This window comes from Meriones unguiculatus, chromosome 3 (assembly GCF_030254825.1).
Source record: "Meriones unguiculatus strain TT.TT164.6M chromosome 3, Bangor_MerUng_6.1, whole genome shotgun sequence".
NCBI lineage: Eukaryota > Metazoa > Chordata > Mammalia > Rodentia > Muridae > Meriones > Meriones unguiculatus.
Window position 1 is genome coordinate 172,407,008 of NC_083351.1, and position 18,451 is coordinate 172,425,458.

The 18,451-nt window shown below is 40.2% G+C and overlaps 1 protein-coding gene across 5 annotated transcripts in view; it reads right to left on the reverse strand.

The window, feature by feature from the left end:
* The window catches only part of Lin54 (lin-54 DREAM MuvB core complex component), a 66,635-nt gene that overhangs the window by 40,280 nt on the left and 7,904 nt on the right, over positions 1–18,451 (reverse strand). For 4 of the 5 annotated variants that reach the window (XM_060381022.1, XM_021646116.2, XM_021646117.2 and 1 more), the window contains exons 2-3: positions 8,780–9,495; positions 3,936–4,059 (exon numbers count right to left, since the gene is read on the reverse strand). In XM_060381022.1, the coding sequence (XP_060237005.1) occupies positions 3,936–4,059; positions 8,780–9,463 (808 nt within the window). In that variant the 5' untranslated portion in view covers positions 9,464–9,495. The remainder of the gene's footprint in view (positions 1–3,935; positions 4,060–8,779; positions 9,496–18,451) is intronic. The other variant, XM_021646118.2, reaches the window with a different exon arrangement.

Consider the following 18,451-nt stretch of genomic DNA (forward strand, 5'->3'; position numbering starts at 1 on the left):
ATGATGAACTGTATTAAAGTGTTGCAGCATCAAGGCTGAGGACCATTAGCATCACACAAGGACAAATCAGCCTGATATATAACTTTGGCCAAATATTTGAATATTTCATGGTATACTTTAAAATTTAAGTGTGTTTATTTTTGTTTTGTTTTTGTTTGTTTTGTTTTTAATAAAGGAATCTGCTAGATTTTCCTCCAGGTAGCATTTATGATTTTCCATTTTTTTTTTAAACGGTTCTTCATTCAGTGTGTGAGAGAGGGTCTGGTTGTTCACAGGCCATGGTGTGCTTAAGGAAATCAGAGGACATCCTGCAGAAGCTGGCTCTCTCCTTCTACTATGTAAGCAATACTGTTATGCCAAAGCCAGGAAATGAATCAAGCAAAGAATATTTTAAACAAGGACGTGACAAGATCAAATTTACATTTTAGAGAAACTAGCTATACATAGGTAAAGCCATCTTCAATAAGAACCCCCCAATTTAAAATCCAATCTTAACATATTTTGAAAGAGCATTAGCTGTAACACAAAAACAAATGATAAAACTTACCTGTAATAGGACACTTGTAATATAGGACAACTATTTTGGTGGCTTACAATGTGACATGTGTAAAAATATAAAGGCTACACAGAACTAGTCAACAGAGAAACTAAGCTGGGCACAGTATGAACGCCTGTACTGCACTAGGGAGGCTGTACAGGAAGACTACTGTGAGTACAAAAAGCCTGCCTGGGCTACAGAATGGACAGCAGGCTAGCCAGGGCTATAGAGCAAGATCCTGACTCCCTCTCCCCAAAAAGATGAAATTATTTCTGTAAACTAAACTTAGTGCGAACAATTATAGTGACAGAACAGATATTTATCTTTATGCATTTTGTCTGCAATTACAAGGCAAGGTGATCACCTTGCAACATACTATAAATGACCCAAGGACTAAACAATGGCATCCAAGATAGTAACCCATACAATCAGAGAGAACTGTATTATTTGGGATTTTGTTGTTGTTTTGTATTACTGTGAATGGTATCAAGGTCTTAGGCATAGCCAACCTTTCTACTAACTGAACTACATTCCTAACAGAGCATTTGAAATCTAAATATCTGAAATGATACAGTTACTGTTGATGACACATTTTAAAGTATATGATAAAAAGGGCCTGGATCACATGAAGGAGAGTGCTGGTAAATGAACTATAGCTTGAATTCTGTTATTATTTAAGTTCTTTCATAACAATTTTCTGTTCATAAAGAATTGCATTTGGAGGATGAAGAGGTGGTTCAGCCATTAAGAACATTGGCTGCTCTTCCAGGGGACCCAGGTTTGATTACCAGCACCCACACTTGGCAACTCACAGTCATCCATAACTCCAGTTTCAGGAGATTCAACGCCCTTTTCTTACCTCCAAGAATGCATGTGGTACTCATACACACATGAAGGCAAACACTTAAACACATAAATCTAAACAAAAAATTTAAAGAATTGTATATTAAAATGCCAAAACCAAACCTTCAAACACACATCATGAAATATAATCCAATGTCTATTAATTTAAACATATTCAAATAGTTAGCATATGAATTACTATCTGGAGACAAACTGATTGGGTTCAAATCCCAGCTCAGACATTTACTACTTGGGTGCCTCCGTTTGCACTCTGGCAAAATTGCAGTGTTTTGGTATATGCTACACAAGATTTCTAAGAAACTATGTAAGTTACTGCATATAGAAATCTACAAAAACCATAAACTAAACATTAATAAACGCTAGTTGGGGCTACTGCAGGCCCAAATGTCTGCTTCTTTCATGGTAATTCCTATCCAAAGCAAAGGAGCTTAAGGTCTTCATGAACTTACTACTCAATGAGACATTTTGCTTGCAGCAGTTATTTATTAAGTGTAAAATGTCTTCATTTGAAAATAAAAACTTACACAGAGACCCACAACTGGACAACGGGAAGAGAGTGAGACTCTGGAACTCTCCCCTCAGTGTAATGTTTTCATTTCCTCAGAAGAGGGGATGAGATAAAAGCCATACCCAAACTATACTAATACAAGGCTTGAGCTGAGCCCAGACTTTTTATCTAAATATCCTTAGGCTAGGCCTGGAAGCTTCTAGTCTCCATACAATCTAATCTTCTGCAAGACCAGACCTTGAAGGCTTCAGCTTCCAGCCTCCATCTGCTAACCTAGGCCTAGACTTACTGCTGAATAAGCTCACCCCTTCTAGTTTTTTTCTGATCTCTGGCTGGCTGGTTCAACTCAGCTGTTCTGGCTCAAAACTCCTCTCCAAGCTGACTGATTCAAACTGGCCACTCTCTGCTTCTCATGGAATTGCTCTGTTTAGAAAAACTGCTTCTGGACTCCATGAACCAAACTGTAAAACTCAACTGTACTCAACTAAATTGTACCAAACTGAACTGTACTCTCCTCTCCATGCACTGCTCTTAAGTAGCTTCTCTTTCCTGTTTGTTCCCAAGAAGAGTTGGGTGTATCCTATCTCTAACTAATTCTGTCAAGTCTTTCTCTGATTCATCACATTGGCTGCCCCTCAATTAGACATCACTGTTTGGAGTTAAAGGTATGTACTAAATTCCAGCCAGAGGGATTAAAGGTATATACTGAAGGCATGTCTGTATTTCAGCCAGATCACACAGGCCTAGGTCTTTGGATGTGATCCCTTGCCAATGTAGCCATGTTGCTGGGTTAAAATTCCTCTACACCTCAGGGTTCAGGGAACTATGCAGAAGAGGTGGAAAGACTATAAAAGCCAGAGGGGATAGACAACACCAAGGAAATGGTGTCTCCCAGATACAACAGGCCTGATGCACAAAATACACTATGACAGCATGCACAGGGCCTGCCCACGTCCAAGTTAAAATGAGGACGGGTAGGGCAGAGGGGGTGGACACAAGGTCCCATCCCTAACCAAGAAGATATCTCTGATAACAAAGGAAAATAGACCCTCCCCCCAGATGGACTCTCACTGGGTATATTAACCACGCTTATGGGCAGGCCCCATGCCCAGATGGAGTCTCACTGGGTGTATTAACCAGGCTTATGGGCAGGCCCCATGCCCAGCACTTGATGCCACCACAAACCCAATGGTATTATTTTAGACTCTTGTTTCATATCACTGTGTTCAGGCATTTTTTTGTCTTATAGGTCTTTTGCTTATATAATAAAAAAGAATTAGGTAACATTAAAGTTGATAAATAAAGTTGATTAAGGCTGATAATGTATTCTAACCTAAATTCTGTTATTATTTAAATAACAATCATTTGATAACATGACAATTTTCTGTTCATATAGAATTTATGTGGGCTGGAGAGGTGGTTCAGACAAAGGAACTGGGTTATGATTTCCTATTTGGTGTTTTTATAGGTTTTGTGTTTTGTGTGTATCTTGTGCTGTCTATCTGTGGCTTTTAACCTGGTTTATTTGTTTTTGTTTTTGTTAACGCCTATTTGTTTTCTAAGAGAGAAAGAAGACTGGAGTTGTAGGGGGAGTTTCTAGGAAGATGTGTGAAGAAAAGGATGTGGAAGGAGCTGGGAGGAGCTGGGAAGAGCTGGGGAGAGCTGAGAGGAGCTGAGAGGAGCTGAGAGGAGCTGAGAGGAGCTGGGAGGAGCTGGGGAGAGCTGAGAGGAACTGGGAGGAGCTGGGAGGAGCTGGGAGAAGCTGGGAGGAGCTGTGGGGGAACTGGGAGGAGCTGGGGAGGGCTGTGGGGGAGCTGAGAGGAGCTGGGAGAAGCTGGGAGGAGCTGGGGGGTTATAATCAGAATATATTGCATGAAAAAAATTATTTTTAATAAAAGAGTGCAAAAATACCAATAAATAAGCTATAATTACTGCACTAAAAACATTTTAAGGTGGCAAAAGAGTCTTTTCTGACTCTAAAAGACAGATACACACAGAGCTTGATAAACTATAAAGAAATACAACCTGTAATGACTGGTGACGACACTTGAGCTGTCTGTCCCGTAGCTGCTTTACTATTAATTGGTTTTGCAAAGATCAGCTTCGTGATCACTGGACCCGAGGTTGGTGTTCGAGGCTTCTTAGCAATCTAAAACATAAATAACTATGAAGACATCTGTTCCATAAAACATCTATGCAGTAAAAAATGAGACAAGATTCATACACAGCAATATATGTAAAGTCATTTAGCAAGTGTATCTATAAATTAATGTATAAGCCATTTAAAATAAATCAATTCACCAAAATATTAATATGATCATATCTATAAGCGCATGTTTCCTAACACCTCTACTTTCACAATAAATATCTAGCCTCTCTGAAACATACAGATGGTGAAAACAGCAAAGTTTAATAATAATAATGCTTAATAGAGAAACATTACACACGATATTAGTTTCCCAAATAAGCTATTCAGTAATCAAAAGACAGTTTTAAAACTGCAATACAAATGATGAGTCATTGCTGCACACAGAACACATGACCACATTCACCTTCAATCTAAGATGTAAATACATACTACAGACTTACAACTACACTGTCTTTTCTCTCTCGCTTTTTCATTTGTTTTCTTTTTGAGATTTTAACTCCAGCAGCTAAGGCAGGCCTGGAGTTCACTATGTAGCCCAGGTTGGCCTTGAACTCACAACACTCCCTCTGCCTCAGCTTCCCAAGTACTGAGATTATAGACATGAAGCACCATGCCTATTGCACACACATACCACGTGAACCAGGAAAAGTCCTGCCTTCACTCCCAAGGCCTAGGATTACAGGTACAAGCTAGCATGCCCAAGCTCAGCATTTTCATATACCGAGACTTACCTGGCGTAAAAACTCAAAGCGTGAAGAACATTTTATCTTTTCACAAATATGTACATCAAGACCCTAAAGTATTATTTATTACTGGAGATGACTCAAATGAAAAAATATAACCAACAGGAATAATTAGCAATACATCAGAAATGGTATTGATGACAGCTAAATACCAGTTCTATCTGTGTGCTCAAATTACAGATGGCATGCTATCACACTCACAATGCTACTTTCTGGTACTCAGAACATATCAGTGACACAAATTCCTACGAGATAAAATCCTTTCTTCAAAAGGAAATCCACTGGTGTAGCAATACAGCCAGCTTGCAAACCATGATACACCTGAGTAAGTTAACTGGACTGTAGAACGCTGTAAACCAGTGTGCTCAGTGAAGCTCTAAAGCAAGGTGAAATTTCACATCTACACGTTAGTGACCACAGAAGTAGACAGTCTCAGAAACAGAACCTTAGCCATTAAGACTTCAAGTATTCCCCCCATTCCTGATTTTCACCGTCATATGCTATATGCTTACCAAACAGAAAAAAAATCTAAACAATGGAACCAAAAGCATATTAATTATTCAAATGAAAAATCTCATCTTGTTCTTACGGTTGTATTTCTTAAGCACTTCTAAAAACAATTTCCAGATCCAATAAGGAAGCAGTTTTTAAAATAAGGCCTCATGTTGGCTAAGCTGGCCTTGACCTCTTTTAGTCTTCTGCCTCCAGAGGATATTACAGACACCAGCCACCACACCCGCCTATGTTATATAATGCTGCGCATGCCCTTGAAAATGATTCTTTATTTCTCTTACACTTTTCTTCTAGGGGAGCTTAGGAATCAAACTGAAATGGCCTGTGTTTGTAATTCATTTGCTAGAGTGTTTGCCTGGCATGCACAAAGCTCAGAGATTTAGGGTATTTATTGTTCTCCCAGAGGGCCTAGGTTCCATTCCTGGTACCCAAACGATAGCTCATCTGTAACTCCAGGCTTAGGAGATCTGATGCCTTCTTCTGGACTTTGCAAGAACTAGGCACGCGCACAGCATACATTTAGGCAAAACATACATAAACATAGATAGATGATTGATTGATAGACAGATAGACAGACAGATAATAAATACACAAGCAAACAACTTCTTAAAAAAATTTTAAAGAATCATTTTCAATAAATTTATATAATCAGCAGATTAAGAAAAAAATTATAAATAAGGTAGAAAAGTCAGCCAAACACTCATGTAAATAACTTTCAGTACCATGCTGGACACATTCAGGAGCCACTAAGGAGCTCTGCCATCCCAGACGGCTAGATGCTTATTGTTCTTATGCACTATGCTCTCATGAGACAGTGGTTAGCCCTGAAACTAAGTGTAACTATGCCTCAGTCACTGCCTGTGGGACGGTCACTGCATTCATGACTTTTGAAAATGGGTCTCCTTAGTCTTCCTGCTGTCCACACTCTAAGGGCCTCAATACTCTAAATTTAAAATCATGCTGTGCACTATTTAATGGAAGAAAATCAAATTTGTATACTTTTATTCCTCAAAATAGCCCCAATATTTTGAGCCTGTTGTAGAAAACTATAAATGTGTAGTTACTAACTTATTTTTCCAAAGTGTTTTAAAGTTTCATAAATTGAGCCAGGCGCAGTGATGACGCCTCTAATCCCAGCACTTGGGAGGCAGAGGCAGGCAGACCTCTGTGAGTTTGAGGCCAGCCTGGTCTACAAAGCAAGTCCAGGACAGCTAAGGCTACACAGAGAAACCCTGCCTCAAAAAAAAAAAAAAAAAAAAAATTAAAAAGTTTTATAAGTTGCCTTTGAGTTAGAAAGATCTACTCATGGTTGGAGAGATGGCTCAGGTTAAGAGCACTGGCTGCTCTTCCAGAGGTCCTGAGTTCAATTCCCAGCAACCACATGGTGGCTCACAACCATCTATAATGAGATCTGGTGCCCTCTTTGGCATGCAGGTGTACATGCAGACAGAACATTATATACATAATATAGAAAATATTATAAATAGGTTTCTTTGGCTTTCTGTTGCTTGTTTCTGTTTGTTTATTAGTTGTTTGAGGCAGGGTCTCACTATATAGCCCTGGCTGTCCTAGAACTCATTATGCAGACCAGGCTGTCCTCAAATTCAGAGATTCACCTGTTTTTGCATCCTGGGATTAAGACATGCACCACCATGCCCAGTTCTGTTATATATACAGATATATAAACTTTTCAAAACAAATGAAATTAGGTTTATATAAAACTAACAACAGTAAAACAAGTATCAGACCTGAGCCTTTTACTATCAATACTTAGGAAACTAAAGTGAGAAATCAGTGAATAGGATAAATCAGTTATTCAAATAGTATTTGTACACTGCTCTCATGGACGAAGAAATGGCATTCTGATTTCCATCTTTAGTTCCTGGAGAACATGATAATAATCCACATGCCAAGGCCAATCAAAACAGGTTTGAACACAAAGGACAGGATGCTTTCACAGTGATAAGGGAGGTTATCTCATTCAAGAGTACCTCAAAAAATAAAAATAAATGGTGAAGAAGAAGCAAAGGGCATGAACTGTTAAATAGTAGAAGAAAGGATATAGCAGGTTACAAGGTTTGAGAAAACTTAAACTTCTTAAAGCAAAGTTCATGAGAATTAAAGTTTCTATTTCTTTCCCAACATAGTAGCCAAACTTGAATGTAAATGTTGGCTAAGAGGGGGTAGCTCTCCCAAACTTTTCTACTCCTTATACTCCTTTCTTTGCTACTTTGACTCAAGCCTTCTGGTTTCTTTTCCTTTTTTTTTTTTTTTTGTTTGTTTGTTTTTGAGACAGGGTTTCTCTGTATAACCCTGGCTGTCCTGGAACTCTCTCTGTAGACCAGGCTGACCTCAAACCCAAGATTTGCCAGCCTCTGCCTCCCAAGTGCTGGTATTAAAAGTGGGAACCACCATGACTGGCTGCCTTCTGGTTTCTTTTAAAAGGCAATCCTTCCAAACAGGGAATGGACTGTGGTTTCCTTCTCCTAAGTGAGTCACTATATTTATCAGCGTTGTGGTGGCCTGAAGAGACTTCTTTGGCCATTAAAAACTGAGAAACATTTCATGTGTATCCTGGTAATCTATTACTATACTACCCAAACTATTAAGTACTATTTTGACAGATGGAAGGGGAGGAGGACCTCCCCTATCAGTGGACTTGGAGAGGAGATGAGGGAGGGAGAAAGGGTGAGATTGGGAGGGAATGAAGAAGGGGGCTACAGCTGGGATATAAAGTGAATAAACTGTAATTAGTATTTTAAAAAGTACTATTCTGAAGGACGCTCAGTGTTGTAAGAACTACACAGTACTATGCTTGTTTTGTTTCTTGAATGATCAAGTAGCCATCTTAAGCTAAGGTTAAAAACTCCTGAGAGCTAGCTACCCACAGCTCCGCAGCCTACGGAGAACATGAGGTTGACTCAAAACCAGCAGGTCCAACTCACAGTGCTGTGCTTTGCTCCACTGTACTCACAATCCTGATCCCACTGCAAACATGAACAAGGCGACAGTAAGTTCCAAGCAAGAAGCAAACGCTGGTGAGCAGCAGCTATTGCTGGCTCCACGGGTCCTCAGAAGAGCAAAGTTTACCTAGCCTTTAGTCCTTAATTAACCAAGACAATAAAAAGATGAACTGATTTGATAGCTTTGCAGAAAGCTGGGAATCTTTATGCCAGCAAAATAATGCCAGTGTAGCCAATTACATTATGTATAAAATGCATAAAAGGCTACAAATACACAATTTGGAATTTAACCACAATTTAGTTTTCTGAAAGTTCTATAACAAAAATTTCCATGAGCATTAGACATATCAAGCTTAAGAACAAAACAAATCCACACAATTACTTACAACATTCAAAAGAATTCATTAAAAGTTAGGCAATAAACACCTATAAATACAACTTTGAGTCAGTTTAACTTTTTTACATGCACTTTAAGCAAATGCCCCCTTTTTTTGTTTTTACCTGTACTGTTTTTAACTGTTGGGTCTGTAACACAGAGGGCTGAGTTGTAGTATTAATCAGTTGACTTCCTGGGGTCAGTGCTGAGACACCAATGACAGGTTTCACCTCTGGCCTCCCTCCAATGGTAACTACTTTAATTTGCTGCGGTGGTAACTTAGCATCTCCTGGCTGGGCCTGAGCTGTAACTTTCTGAGCCTGGGGTAGTTGGCTATGGGGTAGTGCTAAAACAATTGGAGAACCAGACTTGCCCAAAGTTGTTAAAATTAACTTCTGTCCATCTGGTTTAAGGGTCTGATTGCCAAGTTTAAGATCAGATGTCTGTGATACTTTGTTTAAAATGATCTGATTGGCTGATATAGTCACAGGAGTCTGAGCACCAAGTTTTTGAAGGCCACTTGGAAATGCTGGTTTCACTGTGGAATTAGAATCTGCTTTAGTAACTGTGGTATTCACTGCAACTTGGTTAGTGTGGTTACTGTACACTGTGATTGGTTCCGTGGAAATGGGCGTGGCTGTTGAGTCACCAGTAGAATTTATGTTGACAATTTCTTCCAGCTCTGTCTCCATAGGAATTGGGGATGACACAATTACAGCCTCAATACTATCCTCATCCACTAACGTTATAGCAGTGTCCATTATGTCCTCTGGAAGCAAACCATTCACCTCGGCCGGCACCACCTCCATGATTGCTCTGCTTCTAGAAAGATGCCCAGGTGCTGTAAGAAAAGCAAAAAACCCATTACCAGGTTTTGAAGCAGATTTTCAAAAGTACGTTAAAAAATGCAGCTGACAACATAAGCAGTCTTGACACGGACAGACAGTTATATGGAGGGTATCTGTGATGCCTGCCTCAACTATGCCCCTCTCGCTAATCTCAGCTCTTAAGGATCAAGCTATGGAGACAGCCTTAAGTCCTCAATGACCTACCTACAAACAGCTCCACCCTGTTTATAAACACCCATTAAATGTTCAAGGAGTTTCTAGATGAATCTACCTCATGATCGGAGTTCAAATGGACTATATCGCCCAAGTCTAACCAATTATTTCATACTAAAAGAATTTTTCTTTGAAAAAAATTTTCAAATCCTCACCCACTTAAAATGTAGATGGGGAATTATTCAAGAATATACAAATCTAGGAAGGTGGCTCAGCAATTGAGAGCAATTGTTGCTCTTGCAAAGGACCGGAGTTCCATTTCTAGCACTCACATGGCGGTTCACAACATTCTGAACTCCAGTTCCTGGCAATCCAATGCCCTCTTCTGGTTTCCACAGTCACCAGGCATGCAGACGGCACACATACATACATGCAGGCAAAACACATATAAAATAAAAAATAAATACAAAAAAGAATATACAGCTAGTCCCCACTGAGGAAAAAAATAAGTCCAGATCATGGACAATCAGTCGTGAAGCTTTTTGCTAAAATCATTTAGAACCTCCAATAAAGGAGTGAATTCCAGTATCAGCAGGTATTAAAGACAACACAGCATGTCTTGGTAATGAAATAGTAGTAAACTGCTTGCTCAGAGGACTTTAGGAATCCTTTAGAGCCTAATCAGCAAGCCGTACTTTTTTCTTCTGGAGACAGGCTCTCATACCTAGCACAGACTGTCCTTTAATCGTTCAGCCTCCTGGGTACCAGGATTGCAGGTAGCATCACCACACCCACCTTATTTTCTTTAAAATATAAAAATATAGCAATCATCCCAAAGTTAAGAGTAGCACATATAGCTGGTGTGGTGGTTCATGCCTGTAACCCTCAGCCCTGGAGAAACTGAGGTAAAAGGACTGCAGCAAGTTCTAGGGCAGCCTGTGTTTAAAATAAAATAAAATAAAATAAAAAGTAAACAGTAAATTGTACTTAGAAGTGATGGCAAACATTGCTTCTGGCAAAATAAGCCATCAATATTGAGAAATTACTGTTGCAAGCATGGCATGATTTCCCTCCCCATGTTGGACGGACAGGTGTAACATTACTACCTCTACTTCACAGATGAGAAATATAGAAAGATTAAATAATTGCCCAAGGCAGTTAGTGAATGACAGAGACAGAATCTGAATTCTGGGTTGGATGGTTCCAAAGTTAGTCATTTTAGTTGCAAAATCATAAACATTTTACCACTGGTGTTTTAAAGTAGAGAATAAAATAGGCCTAATCCTTCAGGGTCAAGTCTCTGTCCTGAAAACCCACACTACACACCGCTGTCTTTCAGAATAGGCTTTGTATTTTTTTGCTCATACTAGAACTTCTCGTACAGAGAATCCTGTACAGATGCTCCTCAGCAAAGAGTGCTACCCCAGAAAAACTATCATGATTTTAAAACGTCTAAATCAAGCCAAACTCAGTGGCATGCATCTATAATCCTAGCACTAGGAGAGCAGAGGCAAGTGGATCTCTGTGAGTTTGAGGCCATGTAATTTTATATGTCCACTAACCTTCCACATGCTGGGATTAAGGTATGAGCTACCACATCAGACCAACCTCTATTTTTCACACAAGGTACTGAGTCTGCTCTATCTTCTTTAAAAAAAAAAAAGTAGCAGATATTGAACATAGCAGCTTGCACATGCTACACATGAGCTTTTTTTTTTTAATGAGTTACATCTCCAATCCCCTCTGCATGTTTTTCTAACATGTTGTTTCCTTTTTCAAAAGGTGAAAATTCAGTAACTGAAGATCATTGTGTTATGTGATGTAAGTCAGTCAGAAAAACAAAGACATTTATTTGTTGGGAACCAGATTCTTGGGAAATCTGGTTGTTCCTGCTCCGTGCTTGCCTAGCATATACCTACCACTGCCAGCAACAGTAATAATACTGACCATCTGCATGTACAAACTGTGTGCATGTGCATGCCTGTATATGTGTTTGTGTTTGCCTCTTAACAGCTAAGATATGCCTGTAATTTCAGCATTTGGGAGGTAAAGACAAAAGGTCAGGAATTCAAGGCCAGCCTTAAGAAGACTTTTTTGGAACTCCTACTGAGCTGAATGACTCCTTTATATATTCAAGAAAATCATCAGTCACAATAATTTGTAACTGAACGTAATTCCTAGGGTTTGCAGACTTTGGAATAGTGGAGAAGTGAGTGTGGTACATGAACTAGGTACTGAACAGAGGCAGAGCCATAAACACTTAAATATTGAACACAGCTCCATGGCCATTCACAGGTTTACCAGCATTCACAGTACAGTCTCACAAAAAAACCAATGACACATGCTTCACTGAAAATCCTAACCAGGCACAACAAAGGGCTCCACCCACAGCCACAGTGTCCACACACAAGAGCCCCACCTGTAGTCACAGTGTCCACACACAAGAGCCCCACCCACAGCCACAGTGTCCACACACAAGAGGCCCACCCACAGTCACAGTGTCCACACACAAGAGGCCCACCCACAGTCACAGTGTCCACACACAAGAGCCCCACCCACAGTCACAGTGTCCACACACAAGAGGCCCACCCACAGTCACAGTGTCCACACACAAGAGGCCCACCCACAGTCACAGTGTCCACACACAAGAGCCCCACCCACAGTCACAGTGTCCACACACAAGAGCCCCACCCACAGTCACAGTGTCCACACACAAGAGGCCCACCCACAGTCACAGTGTCCACACACAAGAGCCCCACCCACCGTCACAGTGTCTACACATAAGAGCCCCACCTACCGTCACAGTGTCCACACACAAGAGCCCCACCCACAGTCACACAGCCTCTTCATTTCTCCTACAAATTATGCCTATAACCTGAATGTTCACGCCATACTAAATGAGGTAATCTGTATCAACAGAACCATAAAATTTTGACTCATTCCTCACTAGGTGTTTATTCAAAAGAAATAGAAAGACAGTTAGCCATAATACCCTGAACTTAGTGTTTATGGCAGGATTATCCATAAGTTTCATTATCATAAGTGAATGTCCATTATTAAGTGGACGGATACACAAAGTGTGGATCTGTGCAGGAAAATATTATGTAACAGTCAGAAGAAGGGAACTAGTAATGAGTGCAACAGTAAAGACCAATCTCAAATGCTTGCTTCGAGGAAGGGCTTCTGTACAATTCTTGTAGCCACAGGTAAATAGCACAGAAGGTCCCAACTTACTGTAGTTCAACAGATTGTTTTTTCTTCTCTACAATGTGCAAAATGGGGCATAGACACATGGGTGGGCTTTGGTCTTTCTTAAGGACAGGGTACCTCATCCCAAGCTCCACTCACCTTTTCCCTTAAGGTCAAGACATCAGAGGCAAAGGTCAAGACAAAGATGGAGCTAGTGACTTCCCACTAATAAGCAAAGCTTGACATTTCTTCCAATCCTAAGAACTTACTCCTGTAGCCCAACCAACTCCTGTGATTCTCAGTTAAAAAAAAGTTCCAAGTCCTCACTGTCATCCTCTGAAAGTCTCACACACAAAGTTGAGGGCTCGTTCACTCAGCAGCCATACTCAAACTACCTTTCAGCAAAGGGCATGGGGTTGAGTGTGTACACTAACTAAAGCATTATCTAGTAGGCTTACTAAGCCTCTACTTATTATTTAACAGGTAACACTCTCCCTGTGCAAGCTGTTCTTGTCCAACTTACAGATGACATCATCCACTACCCAAGAAAGTCTTTCACTACCTTTAATCTAGCCCACAAAGACTCCATCCTTCCTTGACCTTTCCAGAAGCCATGGCACAAACTGAGATGAGAGATTTTTTTTTTTTTCAAATAGGCTATTTGCAAGCAAAGAAACCCAGGAACCAGTTACTATCTCATCACCAGAAAACACAAAGTCCTGAGTCTGAGACTAAGCTTTTCATTTGTTTGCTTTAGTAGTAGAGAAAAAGCATAAGCCTCACGTGTAGGTAGGCCAGTTCCTCTAGCTCTCAAGTCCCACAGAAGACAAAGAGGTTGCCCAGGCTGACACCCCATATACAGGGAATTGGCATCCCAACTGGAGAACCTTTAAACAAACTCTCTCCTGTTTACAGAAGAAGGTGATGATATTTTCTTACACTGGACACGATGTACATGACAGGCAAATGCTCTATCTCTGGGCTACAGTCCTAGCTCTGTCTTATTTTGGAAAGGGTTTGGCTAAATCACTCAGGCTAACCTGAAAGCTGGGATCCTTCTGCCTCGGCCACCCAATAGCTAAGATTACAGGTACACACCATTGTGAAAAGATCTTAAGTCTTAAAACAAGAACTGTCACTAGGTAATGATGGCACACACCTTTAATCCCAAGAGGTAGAGACATACAGATCTCAGAATTTTACAGAATAAAACTTACTCTGGTTTACAGAGTAAGTGCCAGGACAGGCAGGGCTACACAGAGAAGCCCTGTCTCGGAAACAAAACAAAACAAAACAAAAAAACAAGAGCTGCCACTGTCTTCCTTGAAGTTCATACAGAAATGCAAAAGACACACAGAGCCATCTTCCAACAGCACATCTACCTCAGCAACATTTTATACTCCCAAGTGTGCACATCTTATACACACTGTTCAATCTACCCCTAAGTGCTCTGTTTTCATGCTATTGTAAATGGTTTTCCCCTATTTTTCACGTGTTTGTCATTAATATAAAGAAATAAGTGATTTTATATGCTATCCATGTGCCCTGTATCCTAAGCCCACTTATTCACTGTTCGTAGCTTTTCAATGTAGACTACTTAAAATTCATCAATACTCAATGCAAGTATCAACTATAATTATCCCTTTCTAATCTGCACACCTTTACTTCCTTTGCCTTGCTATATTTGCTGTGACCTCACACAAACTGAAGACTTAAGGGTATGAAAACAGACTCCCATGCCTGCTTCCCAATGTCATTTGTTTATCTGTAGGTTTCTCCTATTCCCTTTATTGGGGGAGGGGGTGCACGAGTACCATGGTGCAAGTGTGGAGGTCAGAGGACAAAGTGAGAAATGGTTCTCTCCTTCCACCATGTGAATCACTAGGATTGAATGTAGGCCATCAGCCTTGGTCAAAAGCACCATCATCTGCTAAGCCATCTTGCCTATCCTTTAAAAAACAAAAACAAAAAACTTGGCCTAGAGAAATGGCACTGGCTGCTCTTGCAGAGGACGGGGCTGGATTCCCAGACCCTACATTCATCCATCTGTAACTCCAGTCCTCAGATAGCTGATACCCTCTTCTGGATTCTGAGGGTAGTGCATATATGTGGTACAGAGACATACACACAAGTAAAACATCCATACATTTGAAGTAAAAGTTAATACATCTATAAAACAATTAAATGAAGACAAGAATGGTGGCTCGTGAGTATAATCCAGGGATTTAGGACTGTGAGTTCAGGGCTAACCTGGGTGGTGGTTTAAATGAGTAATAGCCCCTCCGCTCAGGTATGAACACTGGCTCCCCAGCTGTCAGGCAGCCCTGCTGAAGGAAGTACACCACATCGCTGGGAGAGGACACCTAAGGTTGACAGCCTCATGCTTCTGCTTGTTCTCTGCACTTCCTGTATGTGGAAGGAACTGTGTTTAACCAGCTTCCTGCCACTATGCCTGCTCCCTGCCATGATGGACTCTTGCTCTGGAACCTTAAGCCAAAATAAACTTTCTTCTTTAAGTTGTCTTTTGGTCTTGGTACTTTATCACAGCAAGAGAAAAGCACCTACTACGCCTGTGTACATATCACAGCAAGAGAAAAGCACCTAATACGCCTGTGTACATATCACAGCAAGAGAAAAGCACCTACTACGCCTGTGTACATATCACAGCAAGAGAAAAGCACCTACTACGCCTGTGTACATATCAAAACCCACTCTCAAAAGAGGGTGAGGATGGGAAAACAACCTATCAGCAGAACACTGGCTTAGGATGTATAAAGCACAACATTCAGTCTCTCTCTCGCTCTCTCTCTCCCTCTCACACACACACACACACACGTTTAATTGTTGTGTGCTTTTTTTTCTACAACTACCAAGAAAATCAGATGGTTTTCTACCTTAATCTGCAAGTTAAACTGATTTTTATTATCAATCCAATTCTACATTTTCAAAGACCATCCATCTTATAACGCAGTTGTGTTAGCTGCTGAATTCTATTCTGTAAACTTTCTGCTAAGCATTCTGTGTAAATTCATGAAAGGTATCAGTCTGTAGTGTTTTTTTCTTGTGGCATCTTCCTGGGACTAAGGCTAGCCTGACGAAATGAGGTGAGCACATTCTCTGCTCAGGAAACACATGCACAGAGTTGTCCATTTCCTTCTTGCATGTTTCTTAGAATTCATCAGTGGAGACACATGGCTCTAGGAAGCTTTCTTTTGTTCTTGTTCTAGAGACAAGGTCTTATATGCACTTTCGTGCACACTGGCCTCCAGTGACCCTGATTCAGCCTCTCAAGCTTTTACAGAAAGGAACCACTGCTCCTGGCTTACAAAAAGTTTTTTTGTTAAACTTATAAATATCTTTGATAAATTCTTTATGAGTAAGCTTTGATATTTGATAGTTTGTGTTTCTGAAGGAACTTGTCTATTTCCTCCTGCCAAATGTACCAGCACTGTATAATTTTATTTAAGTGTGTGTGTGTGTGTATATATATATATATATATATATATATATATTTAAAGTTACATATAATATTCATTCCTTTAAAAATCTGTAGGCTCTGTAGAAATGTCCTTTCTTCATTTTTCCCACTGGTATTTTGTTTTCTATCTCATTTTTCGAAATTACTCTGGCTGGAGATTTCAACTGTCATTTTTACACAGTCAAAAGCTATCTTTACATCCTTCTGCATTCTTTAGATGTAATCTTAACTCCTTGTTCCAGAATCTTAAAATGGCAACAAGGGTTCAGTAAACCCAGCCTAGAGGCCCAGAGTGTTATTTCTACTCAATCTCACCCTAAGGTATTTTTGTTATTGTTTAATTACATTTCTCCATGGTTGGGAGAAATATATGAGTAATTTTATGCCTGCAAAACTTACGTTTACTATCTGTCCTACAGAAAAACAATTTTTCAAGATGTGGTTCAGATCACTTCCACAGCTTTGTTTTATTTTTTTTCCCCAAAGTGACATGAAAACACTCAAAAACAAAGGAACAGTGCAGCCCAGACATGCTGCAGATCACACTGGCTCCCAGAGCTACAGCTCTCAAGGGCATGATGGCTGACTTTCAAGCTTCTAAACCTACAACAAGCCATTGAAACATAAAAAAAAAACTAACAACAAGAAAAAGAATACCAATGCTACTTAAATGCCTTCCATTAAGGTCATTTTTTACTATTATTTAGTCACTTTAAAACATTGTCTAATAGCCCCTGTGACTCCATCTTTGACAGATGATAATAGATAGCATTTAACACCTAAACACTTGGAGATTTTCTATGCATTTTATATCAATTTCTAGTTTAATGTCTATTGTCAAAAAAACAGAAACTCTTACATTTCCGTAATCTGAAATAAGAGATTTGAGAATCGGTTATTCAGCATATTGACGGACGGTTCACTTTGTTCACTTGAACACATTACAGAGGGTAGTATTCTGCAATGTACATCAAGTTGGTTTTTAGTATTATTTGCCTAGCCCATATCCTTACTCGTGTTTATGTCAGGTGTGTGGTACAGTTACTCCTGTAACCCCAGGAATCGAGACTACTGAGTGTCAGGCAAGCCTGGGCTGCACAGCAAAGGAAAAAAGCAAAGCAACTTACTGAATAAGAAAAGCAAAACTGCTCTATTGTCTTAACAACCACTGAGAGGGTGTTCAGTTCCTAAATAAGACAGTGGCTTCGACCACTGTGTCTTCTGTGCATTCTGCCTCTGATCCTTTAAAGAAAGCTCTGCTATCAGAAAACTGAAGTCCACATTCATCCTGTTAAGAAGAGACCTGGAACAGCACAGCATGGAAGTAAATGCTGGAAATCCCAATACTTGGGGGGCAGGAGGATTTTTATTTTGAGGCAATTCCAAAGCTGAGTCACATAGCAAGACCACTTCATAGTGGGATACGCAGAGGGGGAAGAAAGGAAAGAAGAGAAGGAGAGGGGAGGGCAGAAGGGAACAGAAGGAGAATACCCACGCGCAATACTAAGTTACAAGAATGGAAGCATATTTGTGTCTTTTTGAACTGGGAGTTCAAACTTCTAGTAAGAAACAGTCTAATCAGGTGTGGCCAGTCGGTGAGTAATATGAGACCATGCAAAGTTCCAGAGACAGGACACCTCGGAAGCCATTCTGCATTCTGCAGAGCACCTAATCCCCTTATATGCTTCCATTAGGGTCACATGCAGGGCATACTAACCTTCACTAAAATAAATTCTCCAAACAAGCGTGTGTGTATGGCAAGAAAAGGGTTTGGCCCTTTAGTTACATGATTCATCACCCTAATTTTATCCCTTTGGAATGGAAGCTATGTGCTAGCATATGTGTCTTCATCAGTGTTAAAGTCTATTCTAAGGAACACGATCTTCACAGACCAAGGATGCTAAGGCCAGTTTGCTTCACCTGCATAGGAGTTACCACCAGTCAATGTATGGAGGGGAAGAACCCAGAACATGAAATGGAATGCCCCCAACCTCCAGTAGCTTCAGCTCATAGCATTCTAAGCATCTACAGACAAAAAAGTATACTCCGGGAAGTCAATCAGCTTTTTACTTCCTCCCAGTTGAAAATGGGTTAATGGTTTAAGTCCAATCTGAGTCCTTAGATTCAGA